The 17,146-nt window shown below is 37.1% G+C and overlaps 1 protein-coding gene across 4 annotated transcripts in view; it reads right to left on the reverse strand.

The window, feature by feature from the left end:
- Positions 1–17,146, reverse strand: part of CPNE4 (copine 4) — a 429,510-nt gene that overhangs the window by 34,051 nt on the left and 378,313 nt on the right. For all 4 annotated transcript variants that reach the window (XM_030551103.1, XM_030551101.1, XM_030551100.1 and 1 more), the window contains one exon: positions 14,131–14,264. In XM_030551103.1, coding sequence (XP_030406963.1) covers positions 14,131–14,264 — 134 coding nt within the window. The remainder of the gene's footprint in view (positions 1–14,130; positions 14,265–17,146) is intronic.

A 17,146-nucleotide genomic window follows, 5' to 3' on the forward strand; every position in this document is an offset into this window, starting at 1 on the left:
TGCTTAGGAGTCCCTTCCAGGAAAATTAGTAATGGGGAAATTAAGTTTAGGTTTTGTAATTACCTATCCACTCCCAGTCTTTATTCAGGTCTAATCTGATGGTATCCAGTTTGCAAATTAATTCCAGTTTTGCAGCTTCATGTTGTAGTCTGTTTTTGAAGTTTTTTCATTGAAGAATTGCCACTTTTAGGTCTGTTATTGAGTGACCATAGAGATTGAAGTGTTCACCTAAACTTAATTTCCCCATTACTAATTTCTCCCTACTGTTAGTCACACTTTCTTGTCAACTGTCAGTAATGGGCCACTCTCTTACCACTGGAAAAGTTATTTTTCCTCTCTTGGTAGCCTGCTGTTAATTGATTTATCTCGTTAGACTGATCTCACACTTGGTAAAACAACCCCCATCCTTTCATGTATTTATACCTGCTCCTGTATTTTTCACTTCATGCATCTGATGAAGTGGGCTCTAGCCCATGAAAGCTTATGCCCAAATAAATTTGTTAGTCTCTAAGATGCCACAAGGGCTCCCCATTGTTTGAACTCTCTCTGTTACAGTAAATTTTCCCATGATAATATCAAATACTGTTCTCACTTAAATAGACAACTCAAATTGCCAAATTAAAAGCTGAATGCCTATTACACATTTAATTTTTTTAAAAACTAATAAAAAGAGCAAAAAGGTAAAAGAGAGAACCATCATTCAACTCTATTAAAACTGTCATATTTTATGTTTAGGGCATGACTTGGAAGAAAATGAGCTGAATTAAGTATTTTATCCCTAAACCATATGAGTGAATCATGTTCCTGAGTGTATTATTAAGTACTTATCTCAGAAGGTCTTGATGCCAATACATATGGAATCACAACAGTTTACAAGGGATTAGGTGTAGCGCCAAAGAAGATACAGCAACCATTTGAAATACTTTAACATTTCCAGTTCTTCATCACAATTGGAGTTAAGATACCCAGGGCTGATCTGCATGATCTGACAGGGGCAAATAATGATGACATAGGTTTGGGTCAGGTTGGGTCCAATTGCTCCATGCATCTGCAGCTGGTGGCAGGAACATGTAGCCTTCTTCACCTCTTATGGTCCTGCACAGCAGCTGGGCATAATTCAGTGATTTCCCTACACTCCCCCTGAATTTCCCCCACAACCCCCTCCCCAGTTTTGTGAACTAGTTATGTGCCAAATTAGTGACTGGAAATTTGAACTGAAATTGAAACATTAATACATAGTTTAAAAGCACATCAGCGTATGATAAAAATGTGTATCTGGAAAAGTATAATAGATTTGAAAAGTATGAACATAGACTAGCTTCCTTATACAGCTGTTGTTTTTTATGACAATGTCAGTGCATTCATTTTGGTGATGTTGGCCAACCTAATAATTTCAAATGATGATTTGTAAGCAAAGTCTAAATGAGCTCTCCCTGACAGCTAGTGATGAGCTGGGGCTGGGGGGGAAAGGCTTCAGGACCAGACTGTATTTACATTGACACCTAATCTACCTAGGTATCCAGCAAACAGAGGTGTGCTGCCCAAGTGATAGATTTTGACTGGGGTTGGGTTACAAATCACTTGAATGCAGGGGGGTGGGGGAGGGAATGACATGTTGTTGTTCTTATTGTTTGAGTAAAGGGCAGTAGAACTGTACTTAGCCTGTGCTGACCGAGGGCATCAAGAGAGAGGGTGGGGATCTGTCCCTCTCCATTGTTTAAAGACAGAGCTGATTGGGCTCCATAGATAGTCTTTTGTTCTGTTAAGTGACCACTGAAGCTGAAATCACTGATAATCAGGTCTAAGTGCTTAGTCCTGCTGTGGTGACAGTATTTCTGAGGAAGAGATGGCCCAGATTGCACTAGCAGCGAGGTTCCCCCACTGAGAGCTCAGCTGAAATCGCTGAGAGCTGGATAGAACCTCAAGAGACCAACTCGCAGAGGTCACATGGCAGGTGGCAGCAGAAGGTGACTGTGCAGGGCCATTGGCAACAGAGTGGTGGAGTGAACGGTGGCACAACAAACAGCAGTGGCCAGAGCAAACAGTGAGCAGCTGGAGGAAAGAGCAAGGTGCCTTCTTGCTCCCCACCTGGGAGGTGTACTCACATGAAGCACCTCTGAACTGTGAATCTCCACTGACCAAGGACAATACCGGTCAGTGGGGTGCAGTGGGGGAAAAAGTGAGGGGCGTGTTAAATAAACATTTGTTTGTTGGACTGCATTTTAGTGACTTTGCTCCAGAGTGCTAGATTTGTGACTGGGAATGGAATTTATATAAATATGTTTCCTAGTAGGCCAAGATTTTTAAAATGCATTATCTGCCAAGGTTGTTATCTCACATTGTTGCTATCTTGGGAGGTCATTATATTGGGGAGTTTCTGTACTAAACATTTTTATTATTATAATTAATTTTTACAGAAGAATGGTCATATTGAGTCAGACCAATGGTCCATATAGCCCAGTATCCTGTCTTCCGACAGTGGTCAAGGCCAGGTGCTTCAGAGGGAATCAACAGAACAGGTAATCATTGAGTGATCCATCCCCTGTTGCCCATTCCCAGCTTCTGGCAAACAGGCTAGGGACACTCGGAGCACGATATTGCATCCCTCCCCATCCTGGCTAATAGCCACTGATAGACCTATTCTCCAGGAATTTATCTAGTTCTTTTTTTAATCCTGTTATAATTTTGGTCTTCACAGCATCCCCTGGCAAAGAGTTCCATGGGTTGATTTTATGTTGTGTGAAGAAATACTTCCTTTTGTTTTTTTAAAACCTGCTGCCTAATAATTTCATTGGGTGACTATTAGTTCTTGTGTTATGTGAAGGATTAAATAACATTTCCTTATTCACTTTCTTCACATCAGTCAAGATTTTATAGACCTCTATCATATCTCCCCTTAGTCATCTCTTTTCTAACCTGAAAATTCCCAGTCATTTTAATTTCTCCTCCTGTTTCATACCCCTTATCATTTTAGTTGTCCATCTCTCTACCTTTTCCAATTCCAATATATCTCTTTTGGGATGGAGTGATCAGATCTGCACACAGTATTCAAGGTGTGCACATACCATGGATTTATATAGAGGCAATATGATATTTTCTGTCTTATTATCTGTCCCTTTCTTAATGATTCCCAACATTATCTGTTTGCTTTTTTGACTGCTGCTGCACATTGAGTGGATGTTTTCAGAGAACTATCCACAATGACTCCAAGATCTCTTTCTTGAGCGTTAACAGTTAATTCAGACGCCTTCATTTCGTATGTATAGTTGAGATTGTTTTCCAACGTGCATTACTTTGCATTTATCAACACTGAATTTCATCTGCCATTTTGTTGTCCAGTCACCCAGTTTTGTGAGATCTCTTTGTAACTCTTCACAGTCTGCCTGGGACTTAATTATCTTGAATAGTTTTGTATCATCTGCAAATTTTGCCACCTCACTGTTTATTTTTCTAGATCATTTATGAGTATGTTGAACAGTACCGGTCCCAGTACAGACCCCTCAGGGATACCACTATTTACCTCTCTCCATTCTGAAAACTGATAATTTATTCCTACCCTTTGTTTTCCATCTTTTAACCAGTTACTGATCCATGAGAGGACTGCCCTCTTATCCCACGATGGCTTACTTTTCAAAACTCAATCTAAATTAAATTTTAAATTAAAATTTATATTTTTTTAGAAATCTAGACCTTTTATGTATTTTGGTGTAACTTGAATTATCCTTATGTTAAATTTGCATTATCCTAAGAAAACATTTACTTTATTCATATCTTTTATACATCTCATCGGCCCTGACAACCCCCCACCTCGTAAATTTGAACACCCCCCCCAATTTCAATTCCTGGGGAAATCACTGGCACAACTGAATCACTATGCTCCAACAGGGTGGGGAAGAGGTGGGCCATGGCTCAATACTCTGTCTCTGCCAGCCATCAATGCTTCTAGATGTAGGGCTTGTGGGTTGGATGAGGACAAGTGGAGGAGTGTGGCAGCAGGAACAGTCCCTCTGCACTCAGAGGGACTGTATTCTTCTCCGTGTGGTGCCAAATCACTCCCAGTGCAGGACAATACTTATTAAGTACAACTGAGCCCCCAGTTTTTAGTAAGTCCTTGGTTAAGCAAACTTCCATTGAGGTTAATGGACCTGAAGATTTAGCCCATAATGCATGGTAGGTTTCCGTGGAGCAGCAGGAATGGGTTGACATTAGTTCTTGTAATATAAAAACTGCTGCAAGGACCTAAAAGTATAAGAAACTAAGGCTATTGTTGCACTGTTTGGCTGGACACTGACAGAAATTCTACATGGTCCTGTCATAAATATTCAAAATCTAGACATTAATATTCATGCATCAGCTTTAGTTATAGTTGTATTTGAAATGCAACAAATTACAAAATGCTTCTTAATCATCTTCGGGGAGCTTGAATCTGCTGAATAATATAAATTTATAAAATGGGGATTCAAGAGCATGAAGGTAATGGCAGTCTTACCTACAAGAGGCATAACTAATGAATAAGGGGAATACAAATTCCCTGAAGCTAGTCACTGAATGACATCTACTAATGAAGTATCTGACAAATGCAGTAGCCTTAAACTTCCCCCAATTATCATTAAAAGGAGATTGAAAAAGCTCTGCTGTGCAAAAATACCAAGTGAATTCTGAAATTCATAGGCTAAGCAAAAAAAGGTGTAAATATCTATTGAAAAGAAGCCTTTGCAAATGAGGTGGAAAATGAGTGAAGGGAAATGAAAGGTTATGGTGATAAAATGTAAAAAGACAAGATTGTGGTGCTAGATTATAGCCTAGTAAAATAGCATAACAGAAGAGGTGAGACCAAAATGGCAAACTTCCTTGTTAGTTTATAAATAAATTGGCTGTGACCTGATTTATACTTGCAGGTGTAAAATGACCTAATTTAGTAAACATTCTGTGTTGAAGAAATGGGACTGCATTGTTAGCAAGAGTTTGGGGGTGCTCCATGAGACCATAGGAGGGCTCTTACTAATCTTTAAAATATTGCAATTTCCAGACTGCCAGTCAAGTGAGTTCTTAGGAGGATGTATATGGGTCTCTGTAGTTTCTGAAGGGTTAACTCTAAATTGCACTGGAAGATCAATGGAATTGCATAGTAAACTGATACCAAGCCCACACAAAGGACAGTTTCACAACCCTTCTGTCTTGGAGGCTTAGAACTCCACCTGTCTTGCAGAGGATATCCTACCCTTCGGGTAAGTTTCACTGAACAACAGTGAGAATCTGTAAATAGGACAAGTGCAGTTTTAACGTTCCAGACTGTACATCATGCTGCACCACATAGCAAAAGCATTGCTACGTATATATTGGGCTTTATCCTTTTCATTGCATCATGATAAGCAGGGGTGGAATTACATTATTTTTAGAGTTTCAGTGATGTGAGTGACATGATATGACTTTTCCCTACAATGTTTTTCATTCATTTTATTTTGTTTTCTACCAGAACTAAACAGATGGAAAATTCATTGTGTCTGGGAGCTAAGGAAAGTAGGAGCATACTTAGGCATATAAGTTTGTGCAAGAGAGATTTTAAATTTGCTCCTGTAAGGGAATGAATTTTCGAGGATGACCAGAAGAGAAGTATTTGTAGTGACCCTTCTGTGACCCAAGAGGACCAAATTCTCCGCTGGTGTAATTCAGTTGAAATTACAGTGACATTCAGATTGAAGAAAATAATAAAAACAGATACAGCAAAATCAGAAATAAAACATGTTGATAATTAGGTATTCAACTAGATGCTCTATCCAATATCGAGGAAAAAAACCTCCCCCCATAGCTATTGATTTGGAATCCAAAATCAAATTAATTTTACAATATATTTGCTTATTGCTGAAGTCAAATCCTCACCATAGAGCTCCTGAATCATCCACATTTACTATACTGAGAGCATATATTTATTTCTGGACACTTTAAACACATTTTCCTTGGCTTCATCATTTCAGTCAAACAAAAGCCAGCAATCAATGATAGTTGTGTCCACGTGAACAAAACACAAACTACTCCTCAGAGGTCTGTGGGATGGAATACTGCATCTTCCTAGGACAAATCTAAGCAATAAAGGGCCAAAAACCACTTTCTGTTATACCTGTGTAACCCCACTGACTCCAAAGAGGTGATAAAGATGTGACTGAGCAGGCAATATGACCCCACGTCTTTCTGCTATGCTATTCTGTGACAAAAGGTGTTCAGTCTTGTTACAGTAACTGATTAAAATTGCATGAAAAGTACTGGAACATTCTTTTCCTCTGTGAACTGATGGGTTTCCAACCAGGACAAATGCTAGCTCAGCTAAATGCTAGTATAACTGAGGGGAGTTACAGGGCAGATTATAATATAAATAACTTCTATATATTTGAAAGATGCAGGGAAGAAATTCGCTAGTCCGAAAGCACCATATACCTTGTAAATAGGAACATGGGGATGATCTACTAGATCATTAAGTTTGTCCCATGCTGGTAGAAGATGCATCAGACACAAAGCTCCTGCGATACTTATTCTTAGCCAAAATGAACTGCCACCCATAAAGATTTATGAAATTACCTATCGGACTATCTATACTACACTATTTTCTACTGCATTTGGGTTATAAGGATCTGCTCTTCGGGTCACTTTCTTTGGAAGGAATCACCTCCAGACAAGTTAAATCTACTATTATTTACTTGTTAATGCTGACAGAGTGCTAAGAATCGCACAAGACAAAGTTCTAGCCCTGAGGAGAACAGGCTGAATAGATAGATAACACAGACCAAATTGGAGACCTCAGAGGCAGTTTCTCTCTTAGACCAACACTTCTATTGTTTTATCCATGGAGAAAGCAGTACATTTTGTTGACATGAGCTAGCATTTGTGAATTTTGAAGAAGAACTGACTCTGATAAGGAATTTCAAGGAGACCAGCATTGAACAGGGGTGAAGATGAGAGCAGTAAGAAATGGGCAGAAGTGGAGTTGAATATGTACCAGAGAAACCATTACAAAGTCAATATTAATAAACGTTGACCACACAATTATCATACAGATTTTCTGTTCTAATTACAGAGATACACTGTGATGATGGCAGCCAATAAAGGCTTTGTAATGGTGACCACTCCATATATGTGTATGAGTGTGCATGCACAATATGTGATGGCCAAGATCTTGAGGATCTAGTCCAAGGATGATTTAATATAGTACCTAGTATATATATTCCAATGACTATTTAAAAATACCATCTGTTCCAATTCAGTTTCTAATCCTGACTCACCATAGCACGTCAGCATATGCTTAAGTCCAGTTAAAGCCAAATGCTTAATGCTAAGCATGTGCTAAAGATTTTGTTTAACAGGGGTGGTTAAAAGTATTGTTTTTATACTTCTTTGTTCACTTTCCATTTTATTAAAGTGGTGCAATACATGCTTCAAGAAGTATGAAAGTATTCTTTTCCCACAATGGTTTCTAACCTTATTTAGATAGTCTGATTATCTTCTTTGCTTACTAGCCTCCAGAAAGGCTGCCTCTGTAATTAAAGTGATAAACAGATATGTTCAATAATTAACAATATTTTTATTTATTGAGCTGCATGGGTAGATTAATTTTTTAACATAGTTTTAAGTAGTGAATTTATGAAAAAGTAAGTGTTGCATACAGTGAAAACTAACTAATTAAAAGCAGCACCCTTTGGCCACAGATTTAAGTAATTAGTATTGTATTAACATTACAACCAAAGCCAACTTCTGCTCTCCTCCTTGTCTCTGATAAAATTCTTTTCATATATTTTCTTCAGATGGCTACAGCAAAGGTATTCATTGTATTGCTTCATCCACAGTGCAGGTGCAAAATAGCTACAGAATGAGCTGTCTGTTGATTTTAAGATATTGGGATGGGAATGGATTCCGTTTAAAAACTAGATCTTATGAACTAAGCCTAGAAACATTATTTCCCTCCTAAAGGCAGAGCACTTATGCAAGTGCTTAGCTTCATGAATGGAACTCCAGTGGAATTTGCTTAACTTGTGTTTAAGGTTGCATCTATGACAAACTGCAAGGTGCCCTTGGAGAAAAGAGGTGGGCTGGTTCTAGGTCTGATGAGTTTCATTTTTATTATTTAGTATTCAGTCAGAGTAGGGGAGTTTGAGTCATCCAGGCATAAAATATTGAGGCAATAATTATTATTGTTTTTAATTAATAACAGAACATAATCAATAAGAATTATTATATATTGAGCACTAACAATGTTCTGCAAGTATGAGAAGCTAATGTCAAAACTCACCACAATTGCAATGGGAGCACGATCAAACCCTAAAGGGTTTTCAAATTTTTTATGAATGTTGGCCAAGATGTTGGATTTGTAAAGGGTTTTGGATTTTCACTCCGAACATTTTGCACTGCTCTAAGCATATATTATTCCTGCACTTAGCTGGAATTATTTACTCTCTGCTCATTAGTAGCCATTAGGGAGGTGACTGGACACCTGCATTTTACAATTTGGTACTTTAGTATTCAGGAACAATATGTGGATTTAGAATTAAGGAGGTTATTTGCATTAATGAAGAAAAGGTGTTGGTATCTGGGGAAAGATACAACCCTGCTTCCATATGTTTCAAGGACGTCTTGAAATGTAAAAATAGACGATTATCTTTGAAGGTGAACAATCAGAGAAATATAAACTAAAAATAATTTTGTATCACGTTTTGAAATTTCAAACTTTTAGAATGAGAAAAGTGGATACTGCTTACTATGAAATATTTACAAAACTATGGGAGAGAGAACACAATAGAATGGTAGCATGAGATGTCCCATGATTTTGTGATGTGACAAATATTTAAAAAAAATTGTAAACACATTTACGCTTCATCTTTTTAAAAGTTATAAACGTTAATTTGATTATATGGAACCTCTTTTCCTTTCACTAAGGTCCCTTGATATTCCCCTGGCAGTGTAGCGGGGCCTGAAAGTGGGTATAAATGTAAAATGTTGTGTAAAAATTAGTCATAAAAAGGAATCTAGGACCATACTGAGTAGTCTGATGATGTATGTTGCATCCACTGTTAAGAATAAAGGTTCCAGTTGAGTAAAGCCATTAAGCATATGCTTAACTTTGATTGAGCATATGCTTCACTCCATCCATATTTAGCAAAGCACTTAGGTATGTGTTTCAGTCTGATTGATGTAACTGGGGTTTATGTATGAGCTCAAGTATTTTGTTGAATCAGAGAAGAGAGTCATAAAATAAATGTTTAAATCAGAATAGAGAATTTGATTAAGTGGGGCAGGAGATTAGAAATGTAATTTACAAGCTGCAAAATACAAATTTCAACATTTCAAACACAAGGCCAGATTTTCAAATCCAATCCACTTCTTTTGCTCCACACTTGCTGTAATTAAAAAAAACTATACTAATGTGGAATCATTTACAAAGTTTCTCATAATTCAGCTGTGTAGGTGGAGCGGATTTTTAAACAATGTAGCTTTATTTTAGACTGTATGAACAGACTCTTTTCAATCAGATTCCAATTCACATCTTCCCCTTACAGAGACAGTCATCTCTGTGTAATGATAAAGTGACACTCATGTTTGTTTGGTCATTTTCCAACACCGTCTTTGGGAAAACAAATCATTGAGGCCATCAGGCCAGACATTTTAATATACTATATGCTTGTGGAGATATACTGTATTGCTCTGACTTACAGCTATGACCTTCAAAGAGAGACGCTCTAAAACACCATGAGGGACACATCTGTTATATTATTGCACTGTTATGTGTTAACCAGATATGCTAGCTAGAGTTATTAATATAACAAAAGCACAATAGAGCTGGGCCAATCCTGAGGAAAAGAATCTCTTTGAATTATAAACAACATATGGCTGGATGGGAAATGGTTTTCCCATCCCATGAGACTTTTCAAGATATATAAAAAAATTTCCCCTGTCCCAAATTGGGACAAAAAGTCAAAATCTTGAAAATTTTCCTGAACTGACAAATTAAAAAAAACCAGTATCACAACATTGTATCGAAACACTTATTTGATGATTATGAAATGTTTCATTCAAATTTTGACTTTTTTCCTTTTAATCTTTTTTTTTAGTATAAATTAAGTAAGACTTTGGAACAAAAGGTTGTCTTGAACCAAAAAAAAATAAAAAAAAGAAACTTTTTGTTTCCAAAATGTCAAAACAGGACATTTTTTGACAATTTCAAAACCTTTTTTCAGGACATTCATCAAAACCAACTTTATCCCACAGACAATTTCAGTTTTGACAAATTGGCATTTTTTGATGAAAAAACATTTAGTGGAAAATTTTCCAAACCCACTCTGTTACAAACACTGATTCATTTTATTGACAAATATATTTGCAGAAAAAGATGTTGGGAACTCTTTTGCAAATATGTATTCACATGAGTATATCTAATCCATCTATCCAGGTTCCTATTTGGTGGCATCTAAGTACCAATTATATTTGTTAGGTATAAAGGAGATGTTTCCCATTATGACTAGAGAGCAGCTGCATAGTCCAAGGAGATGCAAAGTGATTGGGGGCCAGCTGCCCCAGACAGGATATAGTGAGCTTTTCTGTTTGTTTGGTTTTTTGAGTTGGGGTTTTACCTGTATAGGGCCACAGAGCAAAGCTAAGACTCTCAAAGCAATGAGTTATTTTGCCTCTCCATATTTGGGTGCCCAACTTGAGACCTCTTAAAGGGGCCTGATTTCCAAAAATGTTCAGCACACACCTTCTGAAACACAGAACCCCTTAAGATTTATCAAGTTGAGGAATTCTAAGATTGAGGCAGCCAAAATCATTCGTCACTGTTGACAATCTTGGTTCAAGTTTTTACTAGTGTTAGATTAAAAATAAACAGCCTGTTATGGCGGCACAAAGTACAAGTTGCAATTTGATCTGCCTCATGATATCAGTTACGTTATTGCCCAGAATGCCAATGTTTGATGGTGATCTAGGAAGCAGAATAGAGCTTGACTTTCAGTATCTTGAAAGGGCTTGTAATACTGGTCATTAGAAAGTGCTGGGTTTGACTTGTAAACCTAGGGAACTGGATTCTGAAATCACTGAGGGAGAACAAGCAAGCATGGAACACCACAATGCGTTTCTTTCTTTTTTTGTTTTGAACAGTTACTGTTGCGATCATAACCACAGATGCTTAATGCATTTAAAAAAATCAATCATTTCCATAGCCAGAGAATGAAGTCTCTCTATTTCATTTTCTCACTGGCCAGACACATTAGGAAAAAAGAATGCATGGACCTGGCCAATTTTAACACGACTCGAATATATCAATAGTTCTCCCAGGGAAGAAAGGCCTGTGAAAATTTTCAAGTGAAAATATAGTTGTATTTTATTGCTTTTGTATACCCATTTTTAACTTTCTAATGTGCCATTTTCACTAACAGTTTATCTTAAGACATTTCCTCCATGGATCTGTAGACTTGTTTCACCTGATAGCTTGATTGATAATATTTAATGTGACTCTCTTTACTTCCAGTAATTTCTGAATACTTTTTAGAGTCTCATTTTTATTCTAATGAAGGCTGCACTTTCATATCTTATCAACTATTTTTTCTTTGCCATTAAGTATATCATCTATAAACTTCATCTTTTCCTCCCTTTATGACAATTACAAATGATAACATGACTTGAAGCAATTACTACCAAAAAATAAAAATTCTACACAAATGAATGGCTATTTGATCATATTTGGTTATTTCTGTAACACTGTTTCAGGGATATCTGAAGCATATAGGTAAACGGACTTTTGGATGAACAGGGAATACTGCAGAGCAATACCACAACACTTAATTGGAAGCTTTAGTTACTCAGGGATTTGTTATACTGGGCTGACCTGTACAGAAGTCTAAGTTAAAAGAAGATCTGATTGTAATATCAACCAAGCTGACCACAGCATAAAAAACACAATCGTGCCACTTGTGCAATGACATCCAGTTGCCCCATGCTTTCTACTAAATTGCAAAGTTATTATAGTTTTTCTAACAATGAAGGTGGTGTAAATAATATCCATACCTTGCCATGGTCTTTACACACCCAAAAAAGTACTTTTTATTAAGTATTAGGCACAAGAAACACTTCAGTGAATACTTTTCAGAGTAGCAGCCGTCTTAGTCTGTATCCGCAAAAAGAACAAGAGTACTTGTGGCACCTTAGAGACTAACAAATTTATTTCGGCATAAGCTTTCGTGGGCTACAGCTCACTTCTTCGGATGCATAGAATGGAACACACAGACAGAAGATATTTATACATACAGAGAACATGAAAATGTGGAAGTACGCATGCCAACTGATTGGATTCTTACACTTGGTATGCATACTTCCACCTTTTCATGTTCTCTGTATGTATAAGTATCTCCTGTCTGTGTGCTCCATTCTAAGCATCCGAAGAAGTGAGCTGTAGCCCACGAAAGCTTATGCTAAAATAAATTTGTTCGTCTCTAAGGTGCCACAAGTACTCCTATTCTTTTTTCAGTGAATACTGATTCACTTGCGCTATTTGAATACAAGAAGGGGAAATGTTACAAATGACCAGAACTATGAAAAACTCAGTGGTTTCATTTTGCAGTGGTTTCAGTGAACATTTTCTGTTTCATTTCACAACACCCAAGATCTGTAAGGCAGAAGGCCTGTACTCTAATTTGACCAAAGTAACAAAAATTCAACTCAACTTGTTACATAATATTGTTTATAAAAGTCAGCAAAGACAGGCAGACTGGACTAGTTCAATCAAAAAGGTCTACTGAAACAACCCAAGGACTGTAGTGAGATCATGTCTGATACACCAGAAGAGCCTGCGACTGGAAATTAATGGACCAAAATTAGAGTGTTGGAAACTAGGCATAATGGTGGACAAAATAATAATAGGATGCACTATTTCAACTATCTCCCCCTTTTGGGATCCTTAAAAAAAGACTTGGTTGGGGATCAAATGGAGAATGGATTCCTGGGAGATTCCAGGAGGAAAGGGAGACAGGCCTCTGACTCTCTGTAGAGACCCTGTACTTTGCTTGCGAGCCTCAAGAATCATCAAATTATCGTGACACCCACACCTTGGCACACCCTTGGGGAATCTGACCCTTCTGTACCTACAAGGACTCCAGCCTGATACATGTGAGATTCTGCTCTATCTTCCCTTCCCATATCTGTTCCTTTCTGTCCTTCATTTTCTTCCCCCTGTCCAATCTCTTTCTCTTGCTCTTGCCTTTTCACCTGTTTGAGGTCTTTTTTTCAATATATATTTTTGCACATGAAATTTAATAGTGAAAATACTCACAGTCCCCCACTGAAGAAATAATTCAAAGACATTAAGGGTGAAATAATTCAAGCCTGCAGTTCAACACAGTGCTACACCTGCCATAATAAGCTTATGTTGGAATACAAATATTATTGTGTGAACTGGTGGCTGGTTTTTTACTCTTTAAAAACAGAATATTTTCTCTTTAGAAAATTATTATTGTAATTCATAAAGTGCTCACAGCATGCTGGACAAAATACAAGCAGGTACAAAGAAAAAATCCTTGCTAGAGCTGGTCAAAATTTTTCCAATGGAACAGTTGCTTTTGGAAAGAATCATTGTATAAAATCACTTTATATACAGCCACACATGACACACACACACACACACAAGAATACTTAAAGGGGGTTTCTGGGTAATTTAGATTACTAATGGCCAATCTATTTGACAGAGGCAAGAGAGCTATTTCAAATCAACAGAGGTGCACAACTTTCTCAGAGGGTCAAGTACTCAGATACACATTCACATGCATATCAGGAAAGATATCTATACTGCATATATAAAACGGTCATGCAGGTGTAAAAAGGATAACCACACTCCTAAATATGTCATTCAGCATGTAGAAGCAGACAGTGAAGACATTTTCTGTACACACCAATGATATATGTTAGAGACAGATGCTCTCTGTTAAATATCCAGAAACACTAGTTTAAAATGAATGAATCTCAGCTGGGTGTCAGTGTATTTGTAAATTGAAACTTTTTTTACCCATAAGGATTCCGGTATGTGACTAACATTAAATTATTGAAGCCATACTGTTAAAACAGCTTCTAGAGACAATTCTATTAGCAAACATGGTTAATTACCTGTCATAGTCTTGGCAAATCTCCCCAACAGCAACCAATGCCTTCAAGTACTCATTAGGCTGATATGGGTGGATGTAGTGCAGAGAGCAGCTGTTCCTGGGATCTCCATTTGATGCCGTGAAATCTATAGCTACCTGGAAAAGAAAAGAAACAGCTGCGCTAAGTAGATGTTATGGTGCATAGGTATGTCCAGATCTGCCACATTTCTTTATCATATAAAGTTGCTGGGTACCACAGTTTTTAAACAAAAATGAAACCAATTAATCAATTCTGCAATAACATTCCTTTTGTAGCACTGTCATATGCAGAGTAGAAATCAGCATAAAGAGCATCATTAGACTGAGCATTCTATATTACAATTTTTTTTCTAGCTAAGAAACTATATGTGATGTGCATGCCTGTAATACAGCTGTTTAGGTTGTACACATAAGTATAATACTGTTCTTTCCTGGATAAAAATGCCTGTTTTCTGGCTAACCTTTCAAAGGAAGTTATAAAATAAATTCAACAAAACCAAAACTATTATTATATTTATAAGTAAATGATAGTGTTATGATTTAGGTCTGAAATTATGCAAGTGGAAAAACAATGAATTACATATTTTTTCTATTTAGTGAATTATATTCTAATATAAACCTATCTTATTAATTAGCTCTAAGTTCTCTGAGTTTAATTAAATTCTTTCCAGTCAGGTGATTCCCGGTCTATAAATCTGTCTCTAGTATAAAATCTGTACAGAGTCAAAATCCCTAAACAAAAATATGCTAAACTGGGTCAAATTCCTTTCTTCATTTCTTTGTTACTGTTTATTGTTTTTATTATCATAGTAAAAAAAGTCTAACTAGCCCTTGTACGGTGCTTTTCATTTTCAAAGCATTTCATAATCATTAACTTAATTAACCCTCCTCATTTTGCAGATGGCAGAAAGCATAATGGTGGGCTCCAAGGCAAAAAAAAGAAAAAAAGAAAAATCAAGTTAAGCACAGATTTTTATGCTCATTGTGGGTTGCAGGATTTTGTGCTCATTGTGGGTTGCAGGAGGCATCCAGCACTGAATTATGTTTTTATTAACCTTTTAAAAATTCTGGTTTTTCTTTTTGAAATTCTCTTTGTACTTCTTGGATGCTAATGACATTCCAGATGAATCATTCTGTGACATCACAATCAAAGACAGCGTGAGCTGGATTGACATTTCTGACATTTGCAACGTTGCATTTTGGGATCTCTTCAGTGAACCAACAGGAACCAAAGGATTTCACTGAGGGAAATATATTTTTTTAACAACACATAGTAAGCGGTGGTATTCAGCAGAGAAATCTGTGCTTAACTCAGTTTTCAGTTTTGCTTCACAATTCACTTTTAAGTGACTTGCCCAAGGTGACAAAGGGAGTTGTGTCATACTTGGAACTAGAACCCAGAAAGTCTGGCTTCCAGTCCTGTGCTCAGACCACTAGATGATATTTCCCTTTAGCAACATGTAGCTTCCCTGAAGAGCTCTATCACAGGCACACATTCTGTGTTGGGGTATTTGTCTAAGGGTGGATTTTCAAAGGGTCTAAGTGATTTGGTAGCACAAGTCATAAGGACTAACTTTAGGCACCTAGTTTTGAAAATGATGGCCTCTGTCTTGATTTTTAATGGAGGAATTTGTAGAAATTTTGGCAGAGATTTTCAAAGACAACAAGAGCTTTTGATACCCAGTTCTTATTAATTTTAATAGCTTTGGGGCATCCCAATCTATGGCTTTGAAAATCTCAGTCTTTGTCATTAAAAGTTGTGAGAGCCAATCAGAACTTTTAATCCTCACACCACTGATGCTCAGTTTCCACTCTGTGGTCCAGAATGTTGTTTGCAGATTCTGTTTCATGTTCGGTATCTTCTCCTCTTTAAATCTTTAAGAACTGGCCACTTGATAGCTGACTGGAAGAATATATGTTTTGTGTTGCTATCAATCAGTCCTTTGTTTGATCAGCCTAGGAACATCTCTGCTGCCATGACCAACTGCAGTCACTTCTATGACTAACATATCTATTAGGAGAAATGAATATAATTTAGTGGGAAATGGGATTACCTTTCAGCCCCACTTCCCTATGTAAACCTATGCAGCTGTCCTGCCAGAGATTTTGTTAGTCCTGATTTTTTCCCCACAAGTTTCCCCTTGTGAACTAAGGTAATAAAGAGAAAATTCACCACTTTTTACCTTATATGCATAACATTTTGAACCTATACCATCAAGAAGCAAGCTGCCAGCTAGTCACACCTTTGAATAATGATCCTATTAAAATCTTCAGTGCCACAGCTATTGGAGATTGGGCTGTTGACAGCAAGTTGATAAGCACAACAAGAATAATAGCAGGAGACACACTCAGAACATTTTGAGCAGCTGTTCACATTGTACACATTAAGCCAGATTCTCATCTAGTGTAAACTGGCATACTTCCATTGATGTCAATGGAGCTACCCTGGTTTACGCCAACTTAAGGAAAAAGAGAAAACAGGTATGGTGTGGGGGAAGAAAGAAGAGCCCTTACAAAGCAGGACATGAATTTATGGTCTTGTTTTCACAGAATAGAATGTTTAAAAAATTATATTCAGAAATGTTGAAACTTTTTGATAGAAAATTCCCAATCAGCTCTAGATTCTCCACCCAAAACCAGGGCTTCTTATACCTTAGTAGGATGTAGGTATGAAAGGGAGTAGAGATGCTACATGGTGACTATGCCTATTGTTTAATCTTACCTGTGTCCATACATGGTCTCTCACATTTGTATGAATACCAACAACCTTGTGTTCCTTGCAAAATATACTAGACCAAGGCCTGTGGGCCAATATTTTCAAAAGCACTTGTCTAAAAGTAGGAGTCTGATTCATATTTAGGCACCTAAATCACTGGTCTGATTTTCAAAAATGCTAAGCACCAAGCAGCCCTCAGCTGCTGATTTTCAAAGACAACAAGGCATCTGCTTTTGAAAATCTTGGCCTATGTATGCATATGATTATTTAGTAAAACATTTAT

Source organism: Gopherus evgoodei, chromosome 2, assembly GCF_007399415.2.
Source record: "Gopherus evgoodei ecotype Sinaloan lineage chromosome 2, rGopEvg1_v1.p, whole genome shotgun sequence".
Classification (NCBI taxonomy): domain Eukaryota; kingdom Metazoa; phylum Chordata; order Testudines; family Testudinidae; genus Gopherus; species Gopherus evgoodei.